The sequence below is a fragment of the Balaenoptera ricei genome, chromosome 14 (genome assembly GCF_028023285.1).
Source record: "Balaenoptera ricei isolate mBalRic1 chromosome 14, mBalRic1.hap2, whole genome shotgun sequence".
NCBI classification, from domain to species: Eukaryota; Metazoa; Chordata; class Mammalia; order Artiodactyla; family Balaenopteridae; genus Balaenoptera; species Balaenoptera ricei.
In genome coordinates, this window is record NC_082652.1 from 73315130 (window position 1) to 73335566 (window position 20437).

At 35.2% G+C, this 20437-nt stretch overlaps 1 protein-coding gene across 1 annotated transcript in view; it reads left to right on the forward strand.

Moving 5' to 3' along the window:
• DCC (DCC netrin 1 receptor) overlaps positions 1–20437 on the forward strand; it is a 1173736-nt gene that overhangs the window by 1095532 nt on the left and 57767 nt on the right. The window contains exons 29-30 of the mRNA XM_059893793.1: positions 2716–2832; positions 16789–16944. Coding sequence (XP_059749776.1) covers positions 2716–2832; positions 16789–16944 — 273 coding nt within the window. The remainder of the gene's footprint in view (positions 1–2715; positions 2833–16788; positions 16945–20437) is intronic.

Consider the following 20437-nt stretch of genomic DNA (forward strand, 5'->3'; position numbering starts at 1 on the left):
GAAGGTTTCGCTAATGATTTTTAGGATTCCTCCTTCTTGATTTTTCCCCTTATCATTTATATGCTCAGATGACATTTGGGGTCAGCGAGACAAGTTTTGTTGTCTCTTACTAAGCCTTGAGAAAAGTTTAACCCCAGATAATGGTTGTTTTCTTCAGAATGAGAGGATACTTGTGCCTATTTGTCTTTAATTTGAGGACCTACTTGCCAACACTATAGTAACAGGGAAAGTAGCACTCGAAATCCTGTTTGTTAAACTTGACAATACATGAAGTATTCTCTGTGCTGTCGTGGTTAAAAGGACAAAACTCTGATTGGAAGAATTAATATTGTTAAAATGGCCATACTACCCAACACAATCTACAAATTTAATGCAATCCCTGTCAAAATATCCATGACATCTTTCACAGAACTAGAACAAATAATCCTAAAATTTATATGGAACCACAAAAGACCCCGAATTGTCAAAACTATCTTGAGAAAAAGGAACAAAGCTGAAGGTATCAAGCTCCCTGACTTCAGACTATACTACAAAGCTACAGCAATCAAAACAGCATGGTACTGGCACAAAAACAGACACATAGGTCAATGGAACAGAATAAAGAGCCCAGAAATAAACCCACACACCTATGGTCAATTAATCTACGACAAAAGAGGTAAGAATATACAATGGAGAAAGGACAGTCTCTTCAATAAATGGTCCTGGGAAAACTTTACAGCTACATGTAAAATAATGAGATTACATTTCCTCATACCATGTACAAGAATAAATGCAAAATGGATTAAAGACCTAAATGTAAGACCTGAAACCATAAAACTCCTGGAAGAGAATATAGGCAGAGCACTCTTTTACATAGATGGTAGCAATATTTTTTTGGACCTGTCTCCTAAGACAAAAGAAATAAAAGCAAAAATAAACAAATGGGACCTAAATAAATTTAAAAGCTTTTGCAGAGCAAAAAAAAAATAAACAAACAAATTGACAAAGTGAAATGACAACCTACCAAATGAAAGAATATATTTGCAAATGATGTTACCAAACAAGGGGTTAATATCCAAAATATATAAACAGCTCATACAATTCAATATCAAAAAGACAAACAAAAAAAACAAGCAACCCAATCCAAAAATGGGCAGAAGACCTGAATAGACATTTTTCCAAAGAAGACATACAGGTAGCCAATAGGCACACAAAAAGATGCTCAACATTGCTAATTACTAGAGAAATGCAAATCAAAACCACAAAGAGATGTCACCTCACACTTTTCAGAATGGCTATCATCAAAAATTTACAAATAACAAATGTTGGCAAGAATGTGAAGAAAAGGGAACCCTTGTACACTGTAGGTGGGAATGTAAGTTGATGCAGCCACTGTGGAAAACAGCATGGAGGTTCCTCAGAAAACTAAAAATAGAACTGCCATGTGATCCAGCAATTCTATTCCTGGCTATTTATCCAGAAAAAACAGAAACACTGATTTGTAAAGATACATGCACCCAATGTTCATAGCAGCACTATTTACAATAGCCAAGGTATGGAAGCAGCCTAAATGCCCATTAACAGATGAATGGATACAGGAGATGTGGTATACATATACAATGGAATGTTATTCAGTCATAAAAAAGAATGGAATTCTGCCATTTGCAGCAATGTGGATGGACCTAGAGAATATCATGCTTAGTGAAATGAGTCAGAGAAAGACAAATAGTGTATGATATCACTCATTTGTGGAATCAAAAAAATAAAACAAATGAATGTATATAGCAAAACAGAAACAGACTCACAAATATAGAAAACAAACTAGTGGTTATCAGTGGAAAGAGGGAAGGGCGGAGGGGCAAAATAGGGGAATGGGATTAAGAGATACAAACTACTATGTATAGAATAGATAAGCAACAAGGATAAATTGTATAGCACAGGGTACTATAGCCATTATTTTGAATAACTTTTAATGTAGTATAATCTATAAAAATACTGAATTACTATGCTGTACACCTGAAACTAATATAATATTGTAAATCAACTATACTTCATTTAAGGAATAAAAAGACCAAACTTCATGTTAATGAATCATATACTTTTTAGTGATACATAGTGTTCAGAATTTCAGTTTTATTTTTCAACAGATTTTTATTAAATTTTTAAATCTGCATATATCACTCCTTCTTATTATTTTTTATGACTCTTTAGTATGACATTTTATAGAATTATAATAAATTTGTATAGAGACACCTAGCTGTACTTTTGAAGAATGTAGTTTATTTCCTGTGTTTTTATAATAAGATTTAATGTCTTTGGGGCTTAAGTACAACTTGCAAAGATTGTGGTAAATTCATACAATTGAATATTATGGAGCTGTTAAAAATTATATTACTGACTTATTACTGACAGAGAAAGGTTTTTATGTTATTTTATAAAGAAGGCTACAAAACATTATGTATGGTATAATGCCATTTTTGAAATAAATAATATATGCTCTCTTTCACATATACAAACATATGCAAAAATTATAAATAAAACAATAATGGTTCTTTCTGGGTAATGAGTTTATGGTAAATTTTATTAATGTTTGTACAATGAGAGCATATTGATTGGATAACAAAAAAAGTAGATATTATTATTTAAAACATCAATGAAATGAAAAAGGCATTGGAGTTCCTGGCTAGAAATGAAGTGTTGCATCATTAATACTCAGGAGTATTGTTTTTCTTTTAGGTCAAGACACAGAAGAAGCAGGGAGCTCCATGTCTACCCTGGAGAGGTCACTGGCTGCACGCCGAGCCACCCGGGCCAAGCTCATGATTCCTATGGATGCCCAGTCCAACAATCCTGGTGAGTAACAATTGGTACCACAATGGAGCAGTCAAGTGCTTTCTGTTTGTATCTTTTCTCTATCAATTATCAAAACCTAATTAGAGTTTTCCCTGAACTTTCTGGGCAAAAGGACCTAATGAAGAACGAGTAAAATTATATCATTTATATTTGGAAGTTAGAACTTTCACTCTGTTATTGTTGTATCTGTTGTATGCAATCAAATGATCTGTCTATTGGCAATCACTTGATACATACTTAAGAAAGTATAAGAAATATGAATTGATATAAAAAGAGTTGAAATTTTTGTCATTATTCATCTTATTCTAATGACCACCTTCATGGATTTTTAATCTTTTTTAAAAGGTCCAATTTTCAGACTTAAATAATCTAGTACCCTTGAAACAAATATTGAGATAATCACTTACTACCTCCTTCTTGTTAAAGTTTTCTGTCATACTCCCACATTCACTGAAGATATTAGTATCTGGGAATCACTTCCTTTCCAATTACCTCTATGATCAATCTTGGTAATTACAATATCCATGCAGATAATCCATCTGATGTTAGTTCCTTTATATTCCCTGCAATATTAGCTCTCTCCCACCTCAGTCCATCAATTCCATGTCATACACTAAACCAATAATTGCACCCGCTGCAGAATGTCAGTTTCTATCATCCCTTTCTCTAGCACTGTATTACTTTCTGCCACTTATTTTATTGCCCCCTTGCCAACAATTTTTCAATCCCACTTGGACCTCCAATCCATTAACTCTGCAACCTTCTCATTGTCCCTCATCTTCCTCATGTCTTTACTTCTATCCAAACTCAACTCCCATCCATCATCAGTTATTACCTCCAGTTCCTTGCAAACACCCTCATCTCCATTGGTTCTTCTTCCCTATCATACTCACCTAAAAAACCTCAACCCTGATTAAGTCAGCTCCTCTACCAACATCGACCATGTACCCTAACAGCTGAATTTATCTGGAGAAAAACACATAACCTGTTTACAGGGTATTTATGACCACAAATCCAAGGTGAGCTGTCATCTATTTGGAAATGCCACTCATTTCTCTTAATCATTCATTGTCTCACTTTAAAAGATGAATGTCTTATATCTATTCTTACTTTTCTGACTCCCGATACCTCTCTCCTTTCCCCACTCCCAGCTAATAAGGTACTTCTTATATCACCAAGAAAAGAGAAGCATTCAAAAACGGCATCCTTATTTACCCATCAAACTGAGTTGATCTGTTTCTCCTCCTATGTAAGGCCAGCTCTTTCCCTTGAGGGCATCCATGCGTCCCCACTTAGGGACTCTTCTGTAATTATCCCTTCCCTTTTTTGCATCATCAGTTTTCCTTCCTACTGATAACTCTGATAAGCATATAAACATTATCTCATAACTCCCGTGTTAAAGCATCTTCCCTGGAACCACTTGCCCTTGCATCTGAAGCCCATTCCTCCCCTTTCCTGAAAAATTATTTTAAAAGTTGTCTATACTTACTTTTTCCTCTTTTAATCTTCCTTATTAGTTTTAATGACATTTCCACAGTCCCTCTCTACTGAAACCATGGTTGCCAAGATTATCAATAATCTCCACATTTTCTTACCAAGTGGTCAATTCTCCAATGCCCAGCAAAATTTGACGTAGCTTCTCACTATTTTTTCCTGGAATGCTTTCTTCACTTGGGTATAGTATTCTAAATGCTGCTGGTTTTCTTCCTATTCCCCTGGCTGCTCCTTTTCAGTCCTTTACTTATTCCTCCTTTTCTTCACAATCTCTAGAAGTCAGAGAGTACCCTAGGGCTCAGACTTCAAGCTGCTGTCTTCTATCTACACTAGCTTCTTAGATGTTGTCATCTAATACCAATGTGCCACTTAAATGCTCACAAATCCCAGATTTTATCCCTAGCTTACTCTCTTCCTGAAATCCACATCAATTTCCATATAAAATATTGACTCACCTTCTCCAAATGGCTATCTAATAGGCAAGCCATGTATGCTCCAAATGGAAATCTTGCCCTTCCATAATTCCCTCTCCCCAACTCCAAACTTGATCCTCCTGTTATTTTTCCCATTCAATACATCCATTTTCTGTTCATCCATTTACTCTTGTTAAAAAACTCTAGTTTCATACTTCTTTATTCTGATTTCCTCACATCCCAAATTCAGTCTTTCACCAAATCCTATAGTTCTTGCTTTCAAAACCTGTCCCAAATCTGACCACTCCTTCCCATCTCCACTGTTCTGCTCTTAGCCAAGCCACTACCATCTCTTATAGATTATAGTCTATAGCTGTAAACTTATAACTGTTCTCTTTTCTTTAGCTCTTGACCCTACAGTAAGTTATCTACACTGCAGCTTTTCAATATATGAATTAGATCATGTTATTCCTCTTGACTTCCCATCACATGTAGAACAAAATCCTGTGATTTTACCATGTGCAATAAAGCACCAAGTGATCCAGCCTCTGGCATATCCCTCACGTCGTCTCCTGCTACTCTTCTCTATAATCTGTTTCAGCCGCGTAGCTCTCCTCTTTGTTCCGTGGACAAATAACACACATTCCAACTCAGGGACTTTTCAATTACTGTCCTATTTGCCTGGAATCTCTTTTCATAGATGTTTACTTGGCTTTTCCCTCATTTTATTCAGGTCTGTATTCAACTGCCACCACCATGAAAGAACATAGATCTTCCCTGACCATTGCCTAATATCATCCTTGGTCACTCTCAACCCTTTTTATTCTGCTTCAGTTTTCTTAATTAATGTATATAACTATCCTACTTGCTTTATTGTGTTTATTATTTGTTCTCTGTATTTTAGTGTTAGCTCTATGAGGGCAGGGATTTTGCCCGCTTTCATCACTTCATATCCTCAGCACCCAGAACAAAGGTTGGCGCATGGTAGGCACTCACTCGATACAGTTTAGACAAATGAATGAACTAATGGTTGTTTCTTTCTACCTACTGTATGCCATGTTTCCTCTGTGTTTCAATATAGCTCTCAATTTTACTATAATAAATGTAAAAACTTACATGGAATTTATAATAAATGCCAACTGTTCAACTCATGGGGTAGATACTATTCTTATGCCTATTTTACTAATAAGAGAACTGAGGCTTGGAAAGTTTAAGTACCTAGCTTGCAGTCACACAGCAAGTAAGTGGCAGAGCCAGAATTTGGACTCGGAAGGACTGGCTTCAGAGTTCTGCTCTCTTAATCACTATGCTCCCAGCTGCAGTCCTCTGTGAAGCTATTGTCCTTTTTCTTTCATTCCTTTCACCACATAGAGAGACACTGTACACTTAGCTGCCTCTATTTTTTCCCTTCCAGTCACTTTCCTCTTGTAACTAAGTTCTATCTGTGCCAGTTTTCTGTAGCTTCCTTCTTAAAAATCATTGTGTTTCAGAATCTTTGTGGGCCTTTCTCTCCCATATATAACTTCCTTATCTAATAAGTTCCCACATCCCATTGATTATTTTTCCTCCACAACATCTTTTGAATCCCTGGCTATATTCCCATTCCTAAGAGTCCTATTTTTATTCTCCTCTTTATGGCGTCACGCCTGAACTGTCAAAACAGTTTTAAAATTAATCTTCCTCTCTGTTGTGTCTTCTAGACTTCTTTGTATCCTGCTTGCCAAATTTCTTCCTAAAACAACTTAAATAAGGTATTTCACTCCATAAATTTTCCCAATGGCTCCTCACTGTCTTCTAAGAAAAAATGACAAACCCCTCAGCATACCAGATTTAAGTCTACATTTCTAGTTTCCTATTGCTACGTTAGACTCTTGCCAAGCCAGACTAATCACCAGTCCACAAACATGCATTGCCCTTTATTTGATTTTCCTTCTGAATACCTTTTGTCCTTTAGGAATGACTTGGTAGCTATCTCTAACAAAGTTCTATGCATCTCTCAAAGACCAGAGAGATATTGATGCTTTCATAAATTCTTTCCTCTCTGATTATTCCATCCAGAAATTAGGGCTTCCTTTCTCATGTTTGAATGGCCTTTCTTTTTAACACTTGTGAGGCATTAATTCCACATAGTACTGCCTCATGTGCTTAGGTATTCAAGTCCAAATTTTCTCTCCTCTAACAGATCTTGTATTATGTGATAGGGAGGGAATGTATCTAATTCATCTTCACAGACACACATTGTATAACTCAATACCTAGCACAGAGCTGGTACTTGCTAAATATCTGTCAGGACTTCCCTGGTGGTTCACTGGCTAAGACTCCACGCTCCCAATGCAGGGGGCCCGTGTTTGATCCAGGGAACTAGATCCTGAATGCTGCAGCTAAGACCCGGCACAACCAAATACATAAATAAATAGTAAAAAAAAAAAAAAAAAAAAAAAAAAAAGTTAAATAAATAAATAATATCTGTCAAATGAATGACTGGATGAATAAATAAATGTATTATAAGAATGCCTTGTGTTTGTAACACATCAGTGTTTTAGGGCTCTTTTTTTAGCAGTTATAGATAGAATAAAATAAAATTTCTGATATACTAAGGGCAGTTAAAGTTGTTTTCATTAGACAAGAAAGGAAATAATGTGATTAGAAAGAAAGAGGAATGAAATGAAATCTAACAAGCATTGAGAACTTCTAAATATTATTCACTTGCTAACTACCTTGCTAATTATTATTTCATTTAATCCTCACAATATTCTTACATGGTGAGATTATCCTGATTTTACAGATGGGAAACAGAGGCTCAAGCAGTTTAAGAAACTTACTCCAGGACACAACTGGGCAACCTGTGAGCCTCTATGGTATACTGCTTTTCTAAAGATAAAGACGCCTTATATTATTTATATTCATTTTTTTTAACATATTTATTGGAGTATAATTGCTTTACAATGGTGTGTTAGTTTCTGCTTTATAACAAAGTGAATCAGCTATACATATGCATATATCCCCATATCTCCTCCCTTTTGTGTCTCCCTCCCATCCTCCCTATCCCACCCCTCTAGGTGGTCACAAAACACCGAGCTGATCTCCCTGTGCTATGCAGCTGCTTCCCACTAGTTATATCTATAGCACCATGTTCTATAAAATGGTAATTACCAGATAAAATATAAACTACCTGAAGTGATTTTTAGTTCTTAAAACCCACAGGAAATGGTATTTAATTTCATTGAAGTACAAAATATCTTTATTTGTCTGAGAATATACTTCATGGTTGAAAACATTATGTGGCATATGCTACTTCTTATCCCTGAACACACTTCACAGCTAAGTAAGCTGATGCCCATGAGAAGCATAGCAGCTGATAGTATAGGCAGGAAAAGGCCCCGGATATTCTGATTTCCCCAGTCGAATGTTGTTTCCTATAAAATGGTAGCAAAAAATGAGTATTGTTACAATGGCCAAAGAATGATTTTAAATGTTTTTCTTACTAAAAATGAAATTAATTACAAGAAATCAGAAGCATCAGGTATAACTTTCCTTAATTTTTCAAGGATAAGTAAGAGTTATATTCTGGGTTTCCAGGAATCAGACTGAATAGAGATTGGAAAACAGGAGATGTATTAGCAAGTGCCTCAGGAATAACACCTGTGAGGGTAAAGGATGCAGGATTGCTGGGAGGGAGATATTGAACTGATGATGCAGTTTGATGGAGGCCTCAGTTGACCCTATAGGTTGCTGTGGTGCTGGAATTGTCCTGTGTGTTGTCCCAAATGAGGTGGGAGGGGAGGGGCGGTTCTGTAGTCTTTGATGAAGGCTGCTCCTAGGAAGTAAGGTGTAACCTTGGGTGAGCAACTTCTTTGCTGAGAGCAATTTCTGGAGACATGTAGATTTTCTTACAGTTTCAGTATTTTATTACTCAATGGAACCTAACTATTTGTTTGGCCTTGGAAAGATTCCCTTTCCATTTTCAACCTGTGTTTTCTTCTTCTATAAAATGCAGGAGGAGAGGTGAGGAATCAGAACTAGGAAATATGTAGACGGAAGCGAATACCCTGTAAGATCACATCAGTTGTACAATTTTAATAATTTACTGTATGAGAGTTTTGTTGGGTAAAAGCCTCTTGAATTCCATTTTTTTTTCAGTTTTTTCTTTCCTAGTAAATATTTGAGGGAAAAATGTAAAATTCGCCTTTAAAAAAAGAAATCTCAAAAAGTTAAACTAGAGGCTATTGAAAAGACTGAGGCAAAGAAAAGCATACATTTTTGCTTTGAGGATAGCTTGGATGCTGCTATGGCTACTGGTTTGGGGGCTTTCTAGAACATTCACTATGAGAGTCAACTCTTTTTTTTTTTCCCATTCCCACTATCTGCTTTAATCACTTGACTGCAGAACTCAAACTCAAACAAAGAAGCTATTGAAAAGTAAAATAAAGCCTCATGAGAAAAAGCAAGATTTTAAAAACTGGAATTCTCTTAGCTTGAGGTGCTGTATTACCAGAGGTTCTCTTGTGCACAGATGGACACTGGGAGGGAATGGGCTATGAAAGGCAAGTTTCCTAACCTCTGAAATATTTGATTTCAAATCAGAATCTTTGTCTGACCCTTACATACATGGTGTGAGAAGCCAGTATCTTAAGACTGGTCCCAGCTCAATGGGCTTCTGGAACTGGACATTATTCCTTCACCTTGTGGATTCCCGCATCTGACCAAGAATGCTTCCTTAAGAGTAATAAGTGCAGGGCTTCCCTGGTGGCGCAGTGGTTGAGAATCTGCCTGCCAATGCAGGGGACACGGGTTCAAGCCCTGGTCTGGGAAGATCCCACATGCCGTGGAGCAACTAGGCCCTTGCACTTATTACTCTTTTTTTTTTTAATTATTTATTTATTTATGGCTGTGTTGGGTCTTCGTTTCTGTGCGAGGGCTTTCTCTAGTTGTGGCAAGTGGGGGCCACTCTTCATCGCGGTGCACGGGCCTCTCACTATCGCGGCCTCTTTTGTTGCTGAGCACAGGCTCCAGACGTGCAGGCTCAGTAGTTGTGGCTCACGGGCCTAGTTGCTCCGCGGCATGTGGAATCTTCCCAGACCAGGGCTCGAACCCGTGTCCCCTGTATTAGCAGGCAGATTCTCAACCACTGCGCCACCAGGGAAGCCCTTTTTTTTTTTAAGTATAGTTGATTTACAATAGTGTGTTAGTTTCAAGTGTATAGCAAAGTGATTCAGTTTTTTTTAGATTATTTTCCATTATAGGTTATTACAAGATATTGAATATGATTCTCTGTGTTATACAGTAAATCCTTGTTGCTTACATACTTTATGTATAGTAGTTTGTATCTGTTAATCCTACACTCCTAATCTGTCCCTCCCTCCCTCCCTCCCTCTCCCCTTCGGTAACTATAAGTTTGTTTTCTATGTGAGTCTGTTTCTGTCCTGTATATAGATTCATTTGTATTATTTTGAGATTCCACATATAAGTGATATCTTGTAGTATTTGTCTTTTTCTGTCTGACTTACTTCACTAAGTATAATATTGTCTAGGTCAGCCATAAAAAAATGAAATATTACCATTTGCAGCAACATGGATGGGCTAGAAGATCCCTCACTTTTTCAGATTTATGTCACCCAATTCTTCCTACCATCTTAGAGGTTTCTACAACAAAATGCACTATCTTTTCTTCCAGGATCTTTCTCATCTGAGTCAAGTCTTTTGGGCGGTCTGGGATAACTTGTAAAAGATTAAAGCAGATGGGGTCACAGTGTCCTGGGAAAGTCACTGGTCTGCAGAAAAGGAAGCTGTGTGATGCCTCAAGCTCATCTCAAAGGAATCCTCTAGCCCTAGATCAGAGTCTACTTTTCCTGCAGTCTCATCTATCTGATGTCCTTGGTGTCAAAATGTACTCTCAGATGTTCACAACTATTTCAGATTTCTGGACTTCATAGCCATATCTCATTTGAGAAGTGAGCGAAGGCTGTAGGAGGCTGTAAGGGTCTTAAGGTTCCCTGCTCACATTTGCTCTTAGGACGTTTTCATAGCTGCCCTGTGGCAGTCACTTGTCCAGTCACCTCCACATCGTATCTCATCTTGTAAAGTGTGTGAAAACCACATGACGAATGGGCTGGCTGGATAGATTTAGATAAACTAAGGGCCTTCCCTTAGCTCCTAAATGACAGAACCAGAATTTGAACCAGGTTTGATTTTATAATCATAATTCCAGTTATTTTCTTCCTCCGGAGAAAGAACTTTTCTTTCTAATCTCATAAATCTTACAGTGTCATACTTCCCTCAGGTTCAAATTTGAGTTAAAAAACACTATTTAGTTTCCTCTAACTTAATGTATTGTACTCCTCTTTCAAATGTAAGATGGTATTTTTTAATAGAACTAATTAGCATTTTAATAGAACTATAATGGCAATAATTGTCAGTATCTTTGGAAAAGTTTGGCTTATATTTTAAGTGGTCATATTTTTTAAACTTATTTTTAAACAGTTTTATTGAGATATAACTTACACATATATATATATATAACTGTACATATTTAATTTGTACAAATCTACTAAGTTTAGATATGTGCATACACCCTTGAAACCATCACCATAATCAAAGTCATAGACATATAAGAAGGTTGTTTTAACAATACTTCCTATTGAATGGTATTCAGCTCAGTCTTGGGGCAGATCTATAGGAGCCCAGCGGATTAATATCAATAACCCATATTTCCACAGTGCTGACTCCTGACCCCTCATCCTGCTGCACTTCCATGTGGATAATCTCCTTAATCCTCAGAACCACACCACAAAGTTGGTACCATGAGCATCTCCACTTTACAGATGAGAAAACCAAGAAACAGAGAGCATATATACCTTCCCAAGTGAATGTATAGTTATCCACTATTGCATAACAAATTACCCCCAAAATGTAACAACATAAAACAGCCATTTATTTTTTTCAACAGCTTCTGAGGGTCAGGAATACAGGAGTGATTTAGCCAGGCAGTTCTGGCTCAAGGCATGACTCCTGGCTTCCTCCAGAGTGAATGATCTGACAGAGAGAGAGAGAGGGAAAGAGAGAGAGAGAAATCTCATTTAACCTAATTTTGGAAGTGACATACCATCACTTCCATTGCATTCTTTGGTCACCAGACCAACCCTGGTGAAATGTGGCAGGAAACTCCATTAAGGATGTGAAGACATGAGGTGGGAATCAGTGGGAGGTATCTTAGGTACTGGCTGTGACATTTATTCACTACCAAGTGGCAGAACTGGATAGTGAACCCAGGCAGTTTGACCTCAGTGTTTGGGCTCTTCACCACTATGAGCAGATACTGACACACCATTGTAAAGCAATTATACTCTAATAAAGATGTTAAAAATTTAAAAAAAAAAAAGAATAACTGCAGAACACGTCATTGTGAATGTTCACTATTTTCCTAAAGGTGGAGGTTGTGGATACTTGTGGCGGCCATCCAGTGACAATTGCTTGTTAAACGACACCTGAAAATGTGAAGGAAATTAGAATATTTATCAAGGGCTATGGATACTACATTTCCAAATAGTCCAGATTATTAATAGGCCATTGCCTATATAAAGAGATGCTAAAGAGAAGCAGAATGAGAAATCATTTGACTTTTGCACTTCAAAATATTATCTCTTTGCACTTCAAAATATTATCTTTATATTATAAACTATAATTATAAATTATTATAAATAAATTAGAAATTTATTTGGTATTATAAATAAATACCATTTATTTATATTATAAATAAAAATATTATCTTTATATTATAAACTCTTTGCACTTCAATATATTATCTTTACTCTTCTGTTTGTCCACCTCTCCTCCTCAACAAATCTCTCAAATCTGTCAAGTATCATGGTGAGAAATCTCTACAGAGAGCTTTATTTCTTAAAATTGTAGCTTTAAAAATAAAATCTCTACTTTAGATTTCCTATCAGTCATGTTTAGTGCTAACATTTTTTTAAATGTTATAAAAGTTTTTGAATATCAGCGTGCCCTGTTCAGGGCACTAATTTGGTGAGGGAATTTCCACTTGAAAAATCTTCGTGTGTCAGTATGACATATAAATTCAATTGTCAGCAAGCTGTGTCAGAACAGATTTGTAGTCACAGTCGGCCACAAAGCAGAGATTTATTAAAAATGCTTGATGATATCGCTCTCTGAGCTGTTTTACATAAACAGAGCAGTGCAGTGAATGCCTTGAATTGTAGTGTGAGGGGGTGGGTGTGTGTGTGTGGGGGGGGTGGGTGGGTGGGTGTGTGTGTGTGTGTGTGTGTGTGTGGGTGTGTGTGGGGGGGTGTGTGTGTGGGTGTGGGTGTGTGTGTGTGGGTGGGTGGGTGTGTGGGTGTGTGTGTGTGTGGGTGTGTGTGTGGGGGGGGGGGTTTCTGGCTCTCAAAACTGACACGTAGAGGGAAAATACCAAAATGCACTTCAATACACAGTGTTGGATCCAACTTATTTCCGAATAATTAGTTTCGCAACAACAGTTTTGTAAGTAAGGGTAGATGTCTGTGCCGTTTTAGAAATGAATCATGGATCAAAATACTTCAAAACCAAAGCTTTGGAATACTGACTATTCTATTTCATGTCAGGGTATAGAAGAATGAGAATTTCTGAGATGCAGAGACATACAACCGATTTATTATTTTTTAAAGAACTTTTATTATTTGCAAACCTTTTGTACCCAGGTCAGTAGTCAAAATGCAAAACTCATGAAAAATAAAATTTCTTTTCTTCAGTAATGAAAGACTTGGAACTGGAATATAAATTTAGTCTCTTGGGTTCTCTCAGCTTTCTAACTTACACAGAATCTGTGGCTTGCCAAATTATTTTATGTTTCTCTATTCAAATTTATTCATCTCGAACCAGGAGATATTTATGACATTTTTTTCCTAAATGTATTCTAAAAGATTGGTTAAATTCACATAACAATATTGATTAGAAATGTGCACAATTTGTCAAGTGGGTGCCTTCTGCATCTAAGGGAGACTATCATTGTCACATTTATTTATGAGTAAAAATTGTCAACACAGGAAAGGCTTTGCAATTTGGCAGTCAACCTTAATGACTATGCAGTGATCTCATTTTGATCAGTAAGATGTGTGAATTCATTAAATTAACTGCTTCAGAGACTGAGATTTTGAGTTATATGAATACAGACTTTACGTTATTATATGACTCTTATTTACAAATGTATTCAAATCTATTATTATTATCATTATTATTACTATAGTAACATAGTAACTATACACACCAGGAGACTAAATAATACATCAAACCACGTAAAAAAATCTCCAATGGGTTAAAATGACAGATTTCTAAATATTACTTCTAGAAAATCTTTCTTATTAACTCACTTGAAAAATATGAAGTATCTCCAGCACCATACTTTGACAGACACAAAGACTATAAAATTATAACCTTTTCCTTTAGGGAATTTATAATTATTTTGGCTAGTATCTGGTTTGAATTTCTGAGTCTTTTTAAAAGTTTCCTTGTCATTTTATTTCTTTTCCCTTTTCTAAAGTCTGTTCATATGTTTGTATAGCCACAATTTACTCTTTATGAAATATTTTATAGATTATAAAGCATCTTCATTTATGATGCTATATATCATTTAATCTCAGTTTTTCATTCGAGTCCTCCCAAAAATAATTTAGAAAAGCTTTGTATCGCCACACACAGTTTTAATTTAACATTTACAATATTATAAGTTAAGTATCTGTGAAATATGTAATTTTTCTGGTATTCCACTCTTTCAGATAAAGCCAAAAGTATAAAAATACCATAGCAATTTGATACCCACATCATCCATTTACAGAATACATGAGAAGCTCCCCTTTTACAGAGAAAAGTTGTATCACTCATTTTTTCCTTGAATTAGTACCTACAATTCACTTTCCCCACAGAATAATATACAATTGTCATCTGTTTTTATGACTATCTTTTGTCGATCATCTATCTTATTTCTTTGAAACATAATATTTTCATAAACTGAGATGTTAGATTTATATTATAAACTTATGTGACCACAAGTCTTAACTGCTAATTATTTTTCTTCTCGGTGTGTTAACATTACAATTAGTATTTCTGCACAATTGTATATAAAATAAGATTGTGTTAGAATTCTATCACTTAATGACATGAAAGACGCTTTTTTTGTGCAACTAATGCATGTATTCATGGATGAACATTACTTACTGTATAAATTCTATTCCGATGTTTTCTCTTATTGATCTAAACATTGAGAAACCTTGTTTGCATTAAGTATGGGCAAGTGCAATAACAATGAGATTTTTATAGCAATCATTCAAAGATTCAAACTCCTTCCAAATTGCATGCCAGAATTATTCTGTGAACTCTCATACAAAGTTACTTTTAATAGTATTTCAGTAAACAACTAGATAATGTCTTCCTTCAATTTTTCTGGAAGTAAAAGTTTTAGAAACTACCTAAACTTCAAATGTATTTACTCATTCAAGTTACTTACTTTCTAATTTTCTAGGAGATACAACAGTAAAAAGCTTTACTAAGACTTACAAAGTAATTATAAAATATATAATGCAGATTTTTTTCACGTACAGGTACTTTGTGTAATACAATATACTAAGACAGGATTGGAAACATTGAAATATCACTTATATCCTTACTAACATAATTTTTTGAAAAAATGTTTTATCCCATTAAATGATTAATATGTATTTTTATTCGATTCAGATGAAACAACCATTACTTAACCTACTTTAAGAAGAGTTAGTCTTCATTGTCAAACCAGTCAGTCAAAACTTTTTATCTGAAAAAACCCAACTTTGTTTTTCAATTAAACATGTTAATAGGCACTTTAAGGAGTGTTATAAATAAACTGAAAAATAAATTCTCAAATGTAGTTTTAAGAGCCAGTTTACTAGAAGCAGTCTTTTTAATTTAAAGTGTTATGTATTTAATGTAATTAATCTGCATTTTTAAGTTAAAATGTTTTTTAAATCTGTTTCTAACTAACAATAGTGCAAGATAATCTGTATCTTGATGATGAAATTACTTTTGTAAGAGGGATGTGATTAAAAAAAAAAAGATTTTCCTTTGGTAAATGTACATTGCTGTGCATGCTGAACTCCAGCAATTGACATTAGGGTATAATTAAATAAAAAATCAAGTATATAACAGAAATAACTTCATTACTTTTATACACAGGAATATACTGTTGAAATTGATCATTCCAGTAGCTAGCTTAATTTTTATTTTTAGTTAATAAGAGGTAGGGAATACTAAACATTTTATAAGATGAAGGTTGACTACACTTAGAGTAAATATTTCATAATATGATATAATTGAACAGATATTTGAATAATGGAATGGAACAATGCTCACTAAACCTAGAAAATATTGTGTAAGATATCATCTGTGGGTTTAAGTCAATATAACTTAAAACATGGTTGGTATTCACAGAAAACATTCAGTTGCATTTAAATTAATGTGTCACTAAGTTGTACTAATATTTTGGCTGTTTGAAAGTATTTTCTTTCTATTTAAATATAAATCCTTAGTGTGATTATTTAGACTATAACTTGCTATTCTGTCTCCAGACTATAGATCTCCAAAGCATTACATTCTTTCACGGAATTAATAGAAAATTCCCATTTTCTTAGCCCGCTCTATATAATATATTCTGAACAACACAGTATTTCTAATGTCATCATTCTTGCCTAGGAGAAAGAATAAGACAAAAACTAAACTAAACTAAATAAAAACCAGGAAGCCTTACAATGGCTTTATGATGGTTGATGATTCATTTCCTTGTTTGAAACCAATGAAAAGTTTTAAACCTCAGGATAATGCTCCCTGGTAAGATTCTTAAAGAGTGAGTTGTCTCTTCTGAGGTAAGAAAGGGACTTTCTGGAAAGAGAGGTAAGTAAAGGAACCTACATGGTACTGTGAAGAACGTGCATGGATTTGAAGATGTGAAAATGTAGCCGTTTCCTATTTGCTTGTTAGGGGGATACATAGAATTATACTTACTAACAATAACATCTTTGTTTTGCAGCTGTCGTGAGTGCCATCCCTGTGCCAACCCTAGAAAGTGCCCAGTACCCAGGAATCCTTCCATCGCCCACGTGTGCATACCCCCACCCGCAGTTCACCCTCCGGCCTGTGCCATTCCCTACACTGTCAGTGGACCGAGGTTTCGGAGCCGGAAAAAGTTAGTGTATTGCATTTTCCTTTCTTTTTACTAAGAACAAATGAATAATACCAAGGATGTCTTGTCAAGTGTGTAGCATTTTGGTGTTCTTATCCTTTGGAAAGATTGATATACTTATGACCTGGGTACTAGAATTTTCTTTTCCAGCATCGTCTGTTTTTTTGGACCCTATTTACATGCTTTTGGACTGATTTTCTAGGAGTCTTTCCATAGTCCATTGCACTGACAGTATGGGGAGTCGTGGGGAAACAAAGATTAACTGCTTCAGTAAAACAGTGATGTGATGGGTGCTTGAAATTAATTTGTTCTGTTAACTGGGAAGTTAATAAGCAAGTGACTGTCCTCCAAGATTCTTATTTAAGTGTCTGTCGGTTATAACTAAAGATGTCTCATTGATTTTCCTTATGAACCAATAACTGTATGAAAGCTCTCTTTATTAAATCAGTTCAGCAATACATTTTCATCGTTAAGAAATAGTTACTGGAAATGAAAAATTCCCAGAGTGGTATTTCATCTGTTTTTATGTATGTATTTTTCCAGTTTTAATGAGATATAATTGACATTTAACATTGTATAAATTTAAGGTGTACAAAGTGTTGATTTGATACACTTATGTATTGTAAAATGATTACCACCATAACCTTAGCCAACACCCCCATCATGCCACATAATAAGCATTTCTTTTTGTAATAAAAATATTTAAGAGCTACTTGCTTAGCAACTTTCAAGTGTATAATACAGTATCATTAACTATAATCACTATGCTGTAAATTAGATCCCCAGAACTTATTCATCTTATAAGTGGAAGTTTGTACTCTGACCAATATCTCCCTTCTTCTCTCAATTCCCAGCCCCTGGTGAACATCATTCTAGTTTTTATTTCTATGAGTTTGGCTGTTTTTAGATTCCACATATAAGTGATGTTATATAATGTATGTCTTTCTCTGTCTGACTTATCTCATTCAGCATGATGTCCTCAAGGTCTATCCATGTTGTTGCAAATGGCTGGATGTCCTTCTTTCTCATGGCTGAATTAGATAGATAGATAGATGATAGATAGATAGATAGATAGATAGATAGATAGATAGATAGATAGATGATAGAGATGTAGATGTAGATACAGATATAAATATAAATATAGATAGATATATATCTCACATCTTCTTTACCCATTCATCCTGGACAAAAACAGCTTTTTCAGTGTTTTGGCTATTGTGAATAATGCTTCAAAAAGCACAGGAGTGCAGATATCTCTTTGATATCCTGATTGCCTTTGGCTACACCCAGAAGTGGGATGACTGGATCATATGATTGTTCAATTTTTAATTTCCTAAGGAACTTTCATACTGTTTTCTATAGTGGCTGCACCCATTTATATTCCTACTAATAGTGCAAAAGTGTTTTCCTTTCTCCACATCCTTGCCAAGACTTGTTATCTCTTGTCTTTTTTATTTTAGCCATTCTAATAGATGTGAGGTGGTATCTCGTTGTGGTTTTGATTTTCATTTCCCTAATGATTAGTGATGTTGAGCACCTTTTCATGTATCTGTTGGTCTTTTATATTCCCTCTTCGGAGTAATATCCATTCAGTTCCTCTGCCCATTTTTTAATCACATTGTCTTTTTGCTATTGAGTTGTATGTGTTCTTTATATATTTTGTATATTAACCACTTATCAGATATTTGATTTGTAAGAGCTTTCTCCCCTTTTCATTTTCTTTCTGTGTAGAAGCTGTTTAATTTGATGTAGTTCCACTTGCTTATTTTTGCTCTTGTTAGCTTTGCTTTTGGTGTCCAATCAAAAAAAATCATTGCCAAGACCAATGTCTAAGTTTTTTTTCAGGAGTTTTACAGTTCCAGGTCTTATGTTCAAGTCTTTAATCCATTTTGAGTTTATTTTTGCAGATGGTACCAGATAAGGGTTCAGTTTTATTCTTTCACATGTGACTATCCAGTTTTCCCACCACCATTTATTGAAGAGACTATTCTTTCCCCATGATATATTATTGGATTCCTTGTTAAACATTAGTTGGTTTTTATATGTGGGGATTTATTTGGGCTCTCAGTTCTGTTCCATTGGTCTGTGTCTGTTTTATGCTAATACTATACTGTTTTAATTACTATAGTTTTGTGCGATAGCTTGAAATCAGAAACTATGATGCCTCCAGCTTTGTCCTTAGGATTGCTTTCAGCTATTCAGAATTTCATACAAATTTTAGGATTTTTTTTTCTATTTCTGTAAAAATGACATTGGAATTACAGTAGGGATTGCGTTGAATATATAGATGGCTTTGGGTAGTAATTTTAACAATATTAATTCTTCCAATCCATGAACACAGTCTATCTTTCCATCTTTTGTAGCTTGTTCAATTTCTTTCATCAAAGTTTTGTAGTGTTCAGTGTAGAGCTCTTTCGCCTCCTTGGTTAAATTTATTCCTAAGTATTTTGTTCTTTTTGATGCTATTGTAAATGAGATTGTTTTCTTAATTTCTCTTTCTGATAGTTTGCTGTTAGCATATAAAAATGCAACTGATTTTTGTATATTGATTTTGTATCCTGAGAGTAGTATTTCATTTGTTTCAAGGAATGTAGGAATGGAGAAAGACTCTCAAGCTATTATATATACCCTGGTGATTTTTCCTCTGCCATTTGGCTTTTTTTTTTTTTTTTCTTCAAGCACAACATTTTAAAATCGATTTTATGGCATTCTTCTCCTTGTTACGAACGGGTGACTCAGCAGCTCCTGTGAGATAGGATATTTCATAATAGATAAGATGGTAACAGCAATAAAATATATTTGTGGTGTAGCTATATTTCTTCCAACTCAACAGGGACAGCTCTAAGAAATCATAAATCGTCGAGATGTAACAAGGTTAGAATTAAAAGGCATTAAGAATCTACCAAGAGAGAATTAGATTTCTTTTTCTTTTTCTCACTGCACATCGTGTCTAGAGAATAGAGTTGTGTGCAAAAACTCGAAGAAAAAAGCCCCCCAAACCATACTGAAGGAATATAAATACGAAAGATGTGAGAAGTCCAACAACCCAAAATTTCCAAATCCCCAGACAATTAGGGCGATGATTCCAGTCAAAGAATTCAGAACCCACAAGTCCCTTCTTCAACTTCTGAAATGAACTGTCCCCAACAGAAAAGAGAGGTTTATAGTTTTAGTTTGGTTTTCTTCTCATTGGTTTGTTGTTTACTGCTTTCTTTTGATTTCATTTATATTCTCTAACTTTAAAAGGAAGTGTAAGAATGGCTTTTATCTGTTCATTCCAGCAAGACTGAGACAGCCAAAGTTCACTACTTTGTTTAAAACTAGCAATTAACTATTTTATTCATGGGTGTTCCTGTAGATTTTTTTCCATTTTTTTAAAAAATTAATTAATTAATTAATTAATTTTTGGCTGTGTTGGGTCTTCGTTTCTGTGCGAGGGCTTTCTCTAGTTGCGGCAAGCAGGGGCCACTCTTCATCACGGTGCGCGGGCCTCTCA